The sequence below is a fragment of the Puntigrus tetrazona genome, chromosome 4 (genome assembly GCF_018831695.1).
Source record: "Puntigrus tetrazona isolate hp1 chromosome 4, ASM1883169v1, whole genome shotgun sequence".
NCBI classification, from domain to species: Eukaryota; Metazoa; Chordata; class Actinopteri; order Cypriniformes; family Cyprinidae; genus Puntigrus; species Puntigrus tetrazona.
Genome location: NC_056702.1, coordinates 3,292,350 through 3,307,006, shown reverse-complemented (window position 1 = coordinate 3,307,006; position 14,657 = coordinate 3,292,350). Strand labels below are relative to the sequence as shown.

Genomic DNA, 14,657 nt, shown 5'->3' with positions numbered 1-14,657 from the left:
ACACTCAATTTTCTACTTAAGTGTAAGATTTTGACATATTAAACTAAATCATTCATTATCAAAGCTTCGCAACGCACTCTGGGATTTTCTTTTCCACTACGAATACTTTATACTTTATATTTTAAGTGTCTTAAAAGGTAGCATCTTAAAACGCAGCTGAAGTACGGAGCTCAGCGAGTCTGTAATAGAGAAGGATGGTGAAAATATTAGTGCACTGTAATTGACAGAAAACGCTCAAACACAATAAGGACTGAATGATAGAGTTTATATACATACAAAGGCAAAAGCTGAATACAATGCGCCTTTTTGTTATTTTTCATTTTCTTTTTACAGAAATCTTTTATGTTTTCCACACAGACATAAGGCAGTATTTTTTTTTTTGTGAACATGAATATATCATTTAAAAATAAAAAACAAAAAAAGACACGAGAGATGACCAGCTTTGGGTTAAAGTTGACATTTTTCCATTTATTTTTCTTCATTAAATTAAAGGGGAAAGGGCGAGAATCCTCCTTGACAGTGTTTCCGTGTACTGCGTAGAAAAAGAGCATGAATCATTAGAAAAGATAGACCCTTGCTGTGACAGAAGGCAGGGTTGCTGGAGCCAAGAGAACATGATGTGGATGGGGTGATATTGAGGTCTGACACTCTCTTAGGACAAAATCCAGAGGGAAAAAATAGAAGAAGTGCCAACTACAAGCCTGACATATTCTCTCATACAGGCACGCAGAACTTTCTAACAGTCTCGAAAATGACCACATGCACAGTTCTGAGTCGAAATGAAGATTAGGTCCGTGTGAATGATGCTGCTTCATTCAACTCAGACGCTCCGTTACACACTTAATAAAGGTCCGTTCTGGTGCTTCATCTAGCAGCTGACCGAGCACAGCAGGCCTGGTTTTGGTTTGACCTTTTATTGTGTCAATTAAGGTTTAAAGGTTTAAATATAACGCAAACATGATATAAACAGTAAAAGGTCACGTGACCTGGCTTTGGTTGCTGATGAACGACAGGCAGGTTATTATTTGTGGCACTTTCTAGAGCAGACTAGCTTCGTTTGGCACCGGATTCATTCAGATGGAGAACGGAAAGTCAGACATAAACTTGCCAAATCCTTCAGCGGATGTTTTATGTGGTTTCATGCTTTAAACAGTCTCAGTCCATCAAACTAAGTGGAGGGAAGTAATGCATGAAAAATGCGGACGTGTTGACGGACCGTTTGGGTAAATAATGACTATTCAAGATGAGTTAATAAGTAAACAATTTAATAGGCAATCTACTTAGACGCCATAAAAACTTTAAGTGTGTTTACGTGTGTGATAAATTACTATGAACAAAAAGAAAAAAGGCTTGGTGTCGAGTGATGCCGATCATCTGACCAAAACGGTCAACAACACGGGTGTTATCTCTTGAAAATGCGAAAATAAACCTGACTTTCCAGCAACCTAGAGTGCTATTAGGATCACAGTTCTCCAGCAGAGGTCTTGGCATCCCTCAGTCCACTCGAAACACCGTCACGGATGCTTCTCCGAGCCCAAGGATACATATACATGTATTGTAATATAAAACACGCTGCAGTTTTCAACAATCGCAATCACGCACGCTATGGAGGACTGCGAAACAATCCCAAAAAGAAAAAAAAAAAGAAAAATTACTGCAAGATGAGCTGGAATCAAAATCGAACAAGATGCAGAGAAGATAGCAACAGCACATCATCAACCACATGGTAGCAATTTTGAAAATCTTTGTTAACAGCTTTGATTTGACACTTAGAAAGGCTTTGCTTTTTCTTTAATTTTCATTTCAAATGTTAGTGTTACTAGTTCATTCATTTTTTTTTTGTTTGTTTGTTTTTTTGTTTTTTTTTTAAATAGCCGACAGCCATTTTGTTCAGATGGATATATTCTCTTCCCCAGATGCTTGTGCGAACTGTTCAATTAAATCTAGGTCTAACCACCGACACATTTATAAATATAGATTTCTTTATATGCACGTTTGCACGAGACGTCTCTGGCAGTGTTCTCACAGTAACGAATAAAAGACCATTATAACATCTGTATGACAAAACTCAGGATCACTACTGATTAACACGAAAGAATTATGGGACATGCAACATGATGTAATCCATTTTGTGAAGCATTTAAGTAGACCCTATGATAAATGTCTCACGTTATAGGGCGAAATAGGGTAGAATAAAAATCATGACAGCAAGTGGAAAATAAGTCGGGTCCTTACAGCCCGTGCGTTCCTGGCCGCCCCGCGCTTGCTCTTTCTCTCTCCCTCCACAGACATGCCTCGGTGAGTTTAATGAGGATGAAAAATGTTCATACTAAAACATGAAGCAACACCTCATGCTCATTCTCACTCATGGCTGAACGCGGTTTCAAGCCAGGTAGATGTATAAAGCCAAACGGCGTGGAAAGTCAGCTGACCACATCCTACGAGCTGCTCCTATAAATGAACAAGAGTAGTTTGCAAAACAAAATGAAAAACACTTCTATGAAGCCTGTATAGGTTTATATAGGTGAGCACACAGAGTGAGTTCAGCTATATGGTGTTCTAATGCATTATATAAACACAAATGGGCCGATTTCCATCTTCGAGATCAGAAAGCGACCCAATTTTGCTCATATGATGCATTCTTAATTCCTTGTAACACAACTTATCAGTTGTAATTAATTATGACTAGTTTTAATGCACTATAATACTTACCCAATGGTTACACCCTTAAAAAAACAATGCATGTTTATAGTTGTAAACATGACTAAGCAAGGTTTTTGTGAATTAATCTGCCCTCAAAATACCGTAATAGATACAGGCTTCACACAAAGTGCTACTGAATGTGGGTAGTATCGGTAATTAGCTACTGAGCAGAGAGCGCTGGTGTAGATCTCTGTGATTCCTCAAAAACATAAGGAGGAATCACTGGGACGCATACGGAGCGATCCAAAGCCTGCAGGGAATTTCCATACTCTTCTGTGTGATTAGGTCTGCCTATAACCAGCAATCACACAAATACCAGAGCTCCAGAGAGACACTCACTCAACGCACAATAACACCCTCTGCAAAGCGCCGGGTCATTCTTTCTCTGATCTGCTCCCGGTTATCACAGCGTTCCTTCTTTATGTTTTCTTAGGGAATTCTCCGGAGTGCTCTGCGCTGAGAGGCCAGCTCCTGTACTGAAGGACATAAATCGAGAGGGGGCCTGTGATAGCGAGCGTGTGTGTGTGTGTGTGTGTGTGTGTGTGTGATAGGTCTGTGTTTAGTCTAAGCGGGGAGATTCAGCCACGGTGCAGATAACTGAGCCCCATATTTCAGAGACCCACGGGTGACGGCCAAAACTGTGTTTGTGCCTGAATGAGATAGCAGACGGGAAGAAAGCGACAGAGATGAAAAACAGGACGTTATCAATCAGCGGTTTGATTTTAAAAGCCCAAAAGAGCTGCTCGTCACATTTATGTCCTCATAAGGAAGTCCATCAGCTGTAATTAAGAGCATAAAACCATAAAAGACTTTATAGATACGCGCGTATATGACTGCAATAAGATCGACGCGCCAAGGGTGAGAATGGCACGCGAACGGGCGTTCTCTTGGCATTGCCCATGTGAGCGTGGGAATATGTTGTTAAAGTGGCTCCACACTGTCACATTGGGCTTTAGTTAATTATAGATGCAATTAGGTGAATCTCACAAAACATGATAAGTAAATGGAAAACAGAAAATTATATTTTGCTTTAAGAAAACAAACAGATATTGTCTTATTACATATTTTCAATTATCATTAATATATATATATATATATATATATATATATATATATATATATATATATAAAATAATAATAATTATGGTTCATTTTTTTGAGTTACTGTAATTTATGCACATTTAAAATATTTTACACTTAGATTTGGATTTGATCAGAATCTCATGAGAAATTTGCTTACAATGATGCTAATAATAATTTAAAAAAAAGACATAATAAGAATATTATTCTGAGGAAAGGAAAATAATGTAGCTTCATCCCTTTTTATGCAACATATAATTTCTTTTGATTTTGGCGTACAAAGTGACCGAAAAGCATTTTTACGAAATTCACCCAAACCCGTCTTTCAGTCTAAATCATTCACAGAGACAAACAATCCCGAATCTCTGGAGAACAATGCACTAGTGCTAGTTACAGCGACTAGATTAGAGACTCGCAGTGCAATCAAACGTTTGGCCCCACAACACGTGGCAGGTTCCTTCACAACCAGTGCGTATGGGCATGAGGAGAGGTGGTGTGGCGATTATATTCGCTGTGATCTCGAGCTGTTTGTCTTGTCTGTCGGGCTTATCGTGCAGAGAGGAGTATGACTAACACAACACAGCAGGTCAGAGCCATAAACTACACACAGGCATGAATGAGGGAGGGATGAGGAGATATAGAGAGAGAGGAGCAGAGGGCACGTTACGCCCAGTGTCATCCACAGGGGAAGTCGACTCTGGACTTTAAAGCAACAGCCGAATGCGTTTATCACAAGTTGAACGAGGTTGTATCTTATCACTCCAAAAAGGGACACCCAATGCCAACGGATATAGACCCATATAACCATAAAGTGAAAGAGGATACACCTGCCGGCTGTGCTAACAGAGACGCCCGGGTCTGAGGAGGAGGAGGATGATGATGACGATACGAAGCCAAGCAAAGAGAACGACGGGAGCATGATGGTACATGCGAGATGCTTGGGATCAAAGCTTGATGGTATCTCCCAAAGCAACCGTTTTTTTTTAAGAGAGAGTGGAATAAAGCAAGCGGGTATCTAAACAGCTACTCTCATCCGTCAAGAACAACCTTGTAGTCTCGACTCTTTGCTTTGGAAAATCGAGCAAGACCGCCGGTCTTCATCCCAGTGCGAGACCGCATAGTTTTCAAAGTACGGAATGAGTGATAGGTGCCTATTTTCCTATTCCAGTGCTGTATGGCAGCTGCTCTCTGATGATGAGGCACTTCTGTGTCCACAACATCTGCGTCGGCAATACACCCTCGGCATCAGAGAGCTATAGAAAAACACCAGCAAACCAAACCTGCCACATGCAAAGACAAATGTTAGCAGCAATAAACCTACAACTTCCAAGGCAAATAATTTTCTTCCTCTCACCTTTAACAGACACAAACCAGGGCTGTGGTTTCTTTAGCTGGTGACAGGTGCATACGGGATAACATTACCCATATTGTCCGTTTCGTAACTTTTACGAACGAGACTTGGGGAGGAAATCGGCCGGTGACCAAGTCGAGAGTAAATTCCCAGATGGTGGGGGTTGCAGTAATCTAAACCCGCTACCGACTTCGATAGTAAAAGTATGTTAAAGTCCGCATGGACTGTCTGCTGGCACAACCGGAGCATTAACCAAGTTTTGAGTGAAACCAGATGGTTTGAGAGTGCAGGAGTTTTGCCCTGCGCGAATGACCCATAATTTAACGTCAGTAACAAAGCATCTAGGAAAAGGGAAGGGGAGGAAAAAAAAAAAAATCTAAATTGCTTCAAAACGGTTTCAAAATCCTGCAGCTTTTAAGAGCTGTGGCAATAGTGTATATCAAGATAAGGAGACTATTTCCTGACCCTCACAGAGAGAACTTCACCTCCCGCAGGACGGGTTTAGCTAAATGAGTGAATGAGTCTTATAATACTAAGCTTCCCTGCCGCCCGTTTCCCTCTTTCGGTTTCTTCTTCCCCATGTTTATTTGAATGCAAAGGTGCGGAGGGGATGAATGTGGTGGTAAGGAGGGCAGAAGAAAAGCCCACTGTTCCCACACCTCCAAGCTAATCCAAGCGTGCACTTGACTTGTGAGCTGTCAGTCTTTCCCGTATGTGTGTCTGTCCTTTGATTCGTGCATGTGGGTGAGGGTACGAGAGTTTGTGTTTTGTGTGCTGGCATTCTGTGAAATCGGTGAAACACAGAAGAAAGGGAAGTAGAAGCAGGAAGAGCGAGCTCCGTGATCCGGTCCGGTCAGCAGGACTCCTCCAGAGCATTGACCACCTGCTCCAGGATGTCCGGGCAGTGGTCGGCGATCTGTTGCAGGACGGAGTTTGCATATTCCTGTAGTTCGGCACTCTCTCGTTCACACTGCTCCAGCTCGGATTCCAGCTGAGGAAAAACACAAAGTGTTAATGTTGCATTTTTTCTATCTATCACCCTAAATCATTCAGTTTTTTTCGAGCTGTGCTGTCTGATATATAATGGCTTTATTCCTCATATGAGCAATTTGGCTGCAAAGTGCACTTAATATTTCACAAATGTGCTGCCGCATAGAGGTCTGGCCTGGAGTCAAAAACTCAAAGCATTCAATGTGAACTTGGTAATTTTTGATTTTTCAAAAAAAAAAGAGAAAAGAACCAGATGATCATTCTTACAATTCAAGCGGAATCACACAATCTTTTATTAGTGCAAAAAAACGCCTCCATTTTGGTTAATATTAATTTTAGACCTTAATCTACAGTTTCAGTTGTGATCCTGTTTTTTGATGATTACTATTTACAAATGTAATTAGTCATGGCAAAATATCTAGAATCTTTCATTTAAAAAAAGTAATCCAGTCATTACTATGCGTTACAGTAACTGTACCATTTCCTGTTATGCAAGGATATATTGGTTAATTATATGCATCAACTAAGATTATATAACAATGAGCTGTACATTTGCTACAGTGTTTATTCATCTTCGATAACATTGTTAGTTCATGTTAGCTTGGCTCCATTAAATAATATTAACAAATACAAAAATTTGATTTTAATAATGTATTTGTAAATGTTAAGTCTACATAGATTCATGATTCATGATAGATCGATAAATGCTTTTTTCATCGTTACTACATGCCAACGAATATACAGTAATTAACTAATGTTAACGAATCAAATTTAGATTTTAATGATCAATCTGTAAATGTTAACCCCACGTAGATTCATGACTTTCAACGCGTTTCTCTTTATTTTTATATATTTATTCATTTTTTGTTTGTTTCATGAATAAATGCTTTAGAGGTAATTTCAACTTGTACTTCATATCAACTAACATACAGTAATTAATTAATGTTAAATGTTTTGTAAAGTACTACCACACCTCTTAACCTTGACAAAATAGTAGCACACAGCATTCAGTGCCTTGTTGTTAAGATGCTCCGTCCAGCTCCAGGTGTTAAACACTCGAGGGTAACAAAGGTCCAGAGATCTATTAAATAGCCCATAGAGAAGGGAGTCTAAGGAATCAAACTGTGGAGAGCAGCCCCCTCGCCTCAGCTCGCTCTCGTCCTAGCCCTTAAAACACCACTGAAAACAAATCACCTCACCGAGCACTTCTTTTTAAACCGTTATATAAAATTCAACACTTGGAATTTGCCCGAAAGGTTTAATTTTCCGCTCATTAAAAGAAACTTAAACTAAAGAGAGGGATTTAACATTTTACAGCACCTCTGTCTAATGATAATCACAGGTGTGGTTATCTTTAATGCTCAAATCCTTTTTCCAAATGATTTCCGTAGAGGTTTGGCTATGGGATGTGGAGAAATGAGAGGAGGGAAGGGAATGGGGGATTCCTGGGCGCTGGCAGTGCCAAGCACGCCAGGAAATATGCCACGGCAGGAGCAGGTGCCTCTTAACTTACTAAAACACACACACACACACACACACACTGTGGCACACAGGAAGCAGATGCTAATGTGGCCAGCAGACAGTTTATTTTCTTTCAAATGATTTAAAAAGACGAAAATATACTCTCATCAAGAAGGCTAATTATTCAAACACTGTGAGACAAAGAGAGAAGGAAAAGATTAATAAAGGGAGCTGAAGCATGTGCGTGGATTATCAATTACTGTAATCACTATTTTTATCTTGTTATCCAGGAAAAATATTTAAAGATCTTTAAAATAAGAACTTGAGAAGCAAAATTGCGTGACATAATAAACTAGCATAAGATGCTAAGATAATCATTGTCTGATAATCGAGAATGTAATGGTTATGTTTATTTTACTTACCCAGTGGCAGGCCAAGGAAACTTTTTCTGCATTTCCTTTGCTGATTTTAGAGAAAAATCAGTGGTAGTTTGTGGAATGCTTTCATTTCGGTAATGTGTGTTGTAATGAATAGTGCCAGACATTTACCGGTGAATGAAAACGTAATTAATATGCCAAAATATTTCACAAACAAACAATGAATGGGAGGTAAAATTATTGCTATTTAATATATAAATGTATGTGTGTGAGTGTGTGTGTGTATAAAACAAATATTATATGTCTTACGAAATAGTTATGTTTGGATTTAAAAAAAAAAGACTAATGATTAAGTACATGATTTATTTTGCAGTGTATCAAAAGCACTATTACACTTTTAAACACACACACACACACACACACACACACACAGTCTCTGACTAAGATCCTACTGAACCCAGACTGTCCCGGGTCCCCGTCCGTGGCCCCTGTTTGGCCCTATCTGGACAATCAGTGTTTCGTGGTGCTGTACCGCTTTTAAATTGCTTTTCAGATTTGAACACAAGCCACTGAACCAAAGCCCATAGAAAGTGGAATATTTCACAAAAACCCACAAAAGTATTTTCTTTGGCTCTCCTGGCCTATGAACGCCAACTTTAACAAGGTTAATGATAAAGACATCTGTAACAATAACTGGAAGTAATATTCATACATCATAAAATATGTTTCCCTTTCATGTGTGTTTTTGTGTAGGTTTGGAACGTGCAACTATTTCATAATTAATGAATCAAAACATGTCACGGTGGGTCACTGGGGGCAGGCGGAGTGATCCGTCAGACGGGTGTTTGCACAACTGTAGGGCAAACACGCTGGGAAAGAGAAGTCCCGCCCCTTCACGAGCCACACAGCTAGTGTTAATGCGATGCTAGGCGCTCTCAGGGTTTGAAAAGGGAGGAGACGGATATGCCCGAGAAAGTCTTTCCATCACAGGGCCTCCGAGTAAATGGATCGGTCAAATCTTGGATTTCGGATGGGGGCACAGTAATGCAAAACACTGACAAAATGCTATGCAAGGATTTTATGAAGCAAATATTTAAACATGCACAGAATTAGGAAAGTAGATGTTTGAATCATTTACATTTATCTTATTTAAAGTTATTTCAAATAAAATCTGATGTTGATACTGACATTACAGTGTCCAATGCAGCACCGATATATACATTACCAAATGAAAATTAGCACCTATTTCGAATAATAAACATACAGGCAATGATCATCATCACCATTATCTCAAAATGACCAATTATTCATCAGCCTGGAGTATATATATCAATCTATCACTGCTTCGTAAGTCACACAACGAGAGCACATTCCTCACATCAATAGAAAGCACTGAAATCGCCCGTCGGGTCATAGGGCGGGGGCCGGCCCTGGCCCGATTTAACTTCTTATGATCTCGTCACCTGTGACGACACTCCTGGGAGGCTGGAGTCCGACGAGTTAGCCAGGAGAAAAGCGAAGACGTGATGGAGACGAACGAGTGAGGGAAAGAGGAGGAGTGTATTGAGTCATGAGAGGAGGGTTAATGAGCCTCATCGGGGGCTGATGTATGGGCCTGTGTGAGGGCGCAGTTTGGCAGAGCGCCGCCACTGTAAGCTCCATTAAGGGCAGACAGTGGAGAACTGGAGGAGAGGGAAAGACTGGCCAGGGGGTGGCTAGCGCTGCCACGCGTGTGGCCTGCTAGGGCTAGAAGAATGGAGCGTGGGCATGTGGAAGTTTGGGAAGACAGTGTTACTTTTAGGGTGCTGGCAAACAACGTTAACCGTTACATCATTACTCCTGCAGAACACTTTACACATCGCATGCTTGGTGATTTATTATATTTTTGGCTAATTTGTGCTTTCAGCAACTAAAAAAGTGCAAGACTCAGCTCTGATTAGAATCCATAAATATATTTAGTGTAGCACGGCCCTGTTTTCTTGAGTTTAGCATCCTTGACTAATTTTACATTCAAAATTTCCCCTGCAAATCATGCAGCCCTACTTTCTAGACTTATACAATCAAGTTTCTATGGAAAATAATATATGATATGTTTGCCTAACTTTTTCTTACTCTCCTGCCAGAGAAGTGGTTCTACAGTATGCTCGGCTTGCGGTTGTTTTTCTGAAAGGTATTTCATGCAGTTTATAAGTATATATTCCACATAGTTTGTATGTAATGGAATTTCTGCAATGTATATGCATGAATGAATTATTCATGAATGAATTAAAAGAGAAACAGCATTACTTATGTGTACATTGGGTAACGCATATCTTTACTCATATCTCCCAAAAAGTAACAGGGTTACACCGAAGGCTGGGCGACACTACACCACTTTTGCAAATGATTATAGAGAACTTAGCATCATGCAGTAAACAATTGAGGTTCACAAACTACTTTCACATCACCCAGAACACAACGAATGCAGAAACATGCGCCTCGTTGCTAGGAGATGCATGAGAAATTAAAACAATATGTGTTCTAAATTCAGCTCAAAATACCGAGCATGTTTAATATCCTCCAACTGGATGGAATCAAAGTTTGAAAAATACATTTTTGCCCATCATGCACTATGAAATCTGCCAACTATGACGGCCTAAAATCTGCAGATTGGCTTCGACTTTCATCATCTAGCAACACATCCAGACTGCAAACTTGCTCTTAACTTAAGAGTCCTAAATGTTATCCCAACATTGCTGCAAGGAGTTTGCCTTTCTTGCAAACTAAGCAATTTACACAGCATAACATGGCTGTACAAGCACTAAATATAAACGTTCCCTTAAAATGTTACATGCGACTAATACCTGAACAAACTGAACAGACACACACAAATGAAGCAGCTCCTCGGCGTGACAAACAGACCATCACTTCTAGTTTTATGGCTATGTACTTAACAGAAATCCTCAAAAAACAGAGCTATAAAGATAACAGATATAGCACTCCGCATAGGCAAAGTATCTGTATCTCTTCCTACGCCAGCCTTGACCCAAAAACATGAGGAAAGTCGAGAAGATGAGAGACAGAGACTAAGGAAAAGGGAAGAAAGGAGAGCATTATGTGTTATCGTTGCTGATTATTATCAGGTGTTATTGTGTGTGTATGGTCAGCCTCCTCCGCCGGTCTTGATAAACAACAGCAACATTAATGAGAGCAGAACAAACACAGCAGCGGACCATCACAGTCAGACAATGACAGGAGAGTCTGGACTGTGCTGACGGCACTGACGATGACTCAGAGAGGATGTGTTTCAACAAATGCTGGGCCGCACATTTACGCCTGGAGTGGCACATGGAGATCAAACGGCTGAACTCAAGCCCTTCAAGCAAATCCGCTCTCCACATCACCCTGGATGACACAGCCTCATCTCTGCAACATATACTCATCCAGATCCTCCAATTTAGTAGGACAAGGGGAATGTTAACTTGTAAGTTCTCAACGCAATAGCTAAGGCAAAAACGGCAATCAGGAGCGTGCAAGGCCGTGGCTAACAAGCTCCAATCAAAAAAGAAAAGAGAGAGTGTGAAGAAAAGGGGGATCTGGAGCTGGAGATTGACCGCCTTCTGCTAAAGCAATCAAGACTTTGTTCAATAAATCTGCATAACGAAATAACGCCATTAGCCTTTCCCCTAAATGTGACACTGCTACAGTATTTTGAGAGAAAACAATGACTCCTTTAACAGGAAACGTTGCTCTTTTTATCACGGGACCGTATTAAAAGGTCCTCATAATTTTTGGGGAGGAGGTGGTGCTGATTTACTCCTCATTTTTAAGAAAATCCCCCTTAAAAAAAAAAAAAAAAAAATTTGGGCCACTTTTCTCCTCCAATAAAAAGTAAGATGAAGTCACTCGTAGCTCCTTTCTTGAAGGTTCTTCTTTCCAGGCCAAGCTTCAAATGCTCCCCTCTGGTGTTCTTTTGCTGGTTCTTGTGTGCCGTTACCTCCGCCAAACCGACACACCTCCTGGATGTACGTTTTACCTCCATCCACACCACTTATTTTCCAACAGAAATGAGCTAGATGAACTGTAATCACTGCCTTGAATGGCACACTGCCCATAGACACATGCATACCGCACGTATTGCTCTACTCTGATTTTATTTACACAACTTCAAAGGTGCATCAGTCTACCTGGAAACAACCTCAAGATAAGATGCATTTGCCAATGGCAAACATCCATCAAACACCTGAAAGACACTAAAAATACTGTTTGTTTGTGGCACTTGGGAGCCACAAAGGTATTCAAACTAAATATTACTTTTGAAGCATTACTTTTGGATGAACATAAATTCTGAAGATACAGTCTACACGCATTAATGCATTCCATGCACCGAAACTTCTGTGCAATTATTTTTATCTATCAGTTTTATCTATCAGTCTTTAATATCAGCACCATTTACCCTGAATAACGGAGCAAACTCTGGTTGGCCACTTTAGTCATCAGTCGAACGGTCTCTACCTGGATGGGTCTCGGACAAAATTGCAAAAGCATAAAATCATCGACCTTTGTCCCTCTTACTGCTGCAGATACAAGTCTCTGAATGCAAACTCTTAATGGAGAGTCTTAAGAAGAGATTTACACTCCATTCAGACTGCTACGGCTGGGTGACTACGCTACAAACTCCTATCTTCGAAATCTGCTTTATCTTTGTTAGACTAAACCCTGCGCTATTCTCTTTGCTCTCTTCTTATCCTGCCCTTGGCTCTCCCAGCTTCTTAGCAGACACAAAAACATATCTCTAAAAATGGCCTCTTTGGATCATGTTCAGCTCATGACGAGCTCTTTCCCCACTTCCTCCTCGTTAGAGCAGGAAGCCTCTGCGGCTTTATAAGAGCCACTTAAACTGGGATCTCTCTCGCCCTTCTCTGTTTGTCTTTCCCGTGCTTATCCTCTTACTGTACTTCAAGCATCCTAGCAGCTTGACGTACCATTTTAGCTTCCATTTTCACCCTCAATTTCGGAACTAAACACTCCCAACATGACTAGTCCGAGTGATGTTACGCGAACTCTCCGAACCAATCAGATTCGAGGGGGCGTGGCCGTTTATAAAAAGCAAATGAATAGCAACCGCATCTGATTGGAACCGCCTTCTGCCTCATCTGCGGCCGGATCTGTGCACCCCATCAGTCAAGTGTAATTGAGTTTCAGGGGGGAACGCGGACACACGAGTCGCACCCCTGCCCGCAACTTTGAACGAGGCTGAAGGACTTTAGCGGAGTGGGGCACACATTACGAAGTATGTGGTCAAGTCAGGGACGCAATCACGATCGAAACCCAGATTGAAATAACTTTAGTGTTAACACCCACCACAAGTTGATGAAAGTCCCAGTTTAGATTTTTGCGCTGCTTAGATATTTTTCGTTTTTTTTTTTTTCCTCCAATGACTCAGCCCAAACTGCCGCAGGGTCTTCAGGATGCATAGGGATAAATTACAACCACATTCCTCCACAGGCTCCGAGCGGCGCAAACTTTCCTAGTTGCTCCTAACGATCATGGCTAGACTGTTGTGAATCCTCGTTTGCTAACGAACAGGAGCTATGTGAAATGTCACCGCTATAGGAGACGAAAAACAGCAATGTCAGCCAGCCAATCGGTTTTCTATGGCAACCTAATGAAACGGGCCTCACCCTAAACAAACCATCCCGATGGTTAGCATGGAAGCACTCGCCTTTAAAAGAGCGCAACAGGCTATTAAATATTTGTGGAAAATAACCCGCTTTCATAAAGCCCTTCTCAATCCTTAACGCCTTTTATTAATCTGATAGGCCCTGAATGAGCTGTAAGACTCGTAATATGGCTGCCTACTGGCTTAGACTGCGAGCAAAAAGAGGAAGCAGTCGGATACATCACGGTATCTTTTTTCAGGCCAAAGTTCAATATAAAACAGATGCCACGACTGCGAATGGTGTGGGTTTTGTCGCATGTGAACACGCAAATAAAGCCATCAGAAAGGCAGCGCCACAGACTGACAGCTCCCCTCTTGGCAGGATGATTCATCAGCTGGCCGATAGAGTGACGAACCTCAGAAATATTTTGTGTTTAGACTGAAGCCACGTTTTTCATTACTTTCAAAGGACGGAAGAACAAATAAACACATATAAATACATAAATGAAAAATCAGAACATAGTTACGATTGAAATGTTCGCTTCTATGGCACGTCAGTTGGTGTAGTTTATGCTGTTGCGGCTCGGTCGATGTAACCCAAGCTAGGGAACGCAAAAACGCGATTCGTCAGGGCGCGAAAATCACAATAAACCTGCTGAAGTATTTCGCTGTTTGCCTTGGCGGCTTCCAGCTGAGAAGGCTCAATCGTGCTTATGGTTTCATCATTTGGGGGTATTTATTTCATATATTATTCTTCCTCTCACCCCGAGTCGAATGTGTTGCGAGACGAACCCAGCTCTGGAGTCTGAGGTGCTTTCATACTTATTCGCTGGGTGGGAAAATAAAGGAAAAACGAGTTCTGGAACAGACAAGAGTGGGGCACAGAGGGCTCATCTCGCATCGCTTTGAAGACGGTGCTGTGCTTTCCCTTGCTCTGGATGTTTAGGGGTCGGTTGAGAAGTTTTGTTGGTTTAGCCGGTCAGCACCCCCTCAGGATTAGCACTCGTTGAAACGATGTATTACGAAAACAGCATTTGAGAGTGGGATTTAGAAA

The 14,657-nt window shown here is 41.1% G+C and overlaps 1 protein-coding gene across 12 annotated transcripts in view; it reads right to left on the bottom strand.

Annotated features, from left to right (window-relative positions):
• Nucleotides 1-248: 248 nt before the first annotated feature.
• erc1b (ELKS/RAB6-interacting/CAST family member 1b) overlaps nt 249-14,657 on the bottom strand; it is a 187,244-nt gene continuing 172,835 nt past the window's right edge. For 11 of the 12 annotated variants that reach the window (XM_043236247.1, XM_043236248.1, XM_043236246.1 and 8 more), the window contains one exon: nt 249-6,125. In XM_043236247.1, the coding sequence (XP_043092182.1) occupies nt 5,988-6,125 (138 nt within the window). In that variant the 3' untranslated portion in view covers nt 249-5,987. The remainder of the gene's footprint in view (nt 6,126-14,657) is intronic. The other variant, XR_006250571.1, reaches the window with a different exon arrangement.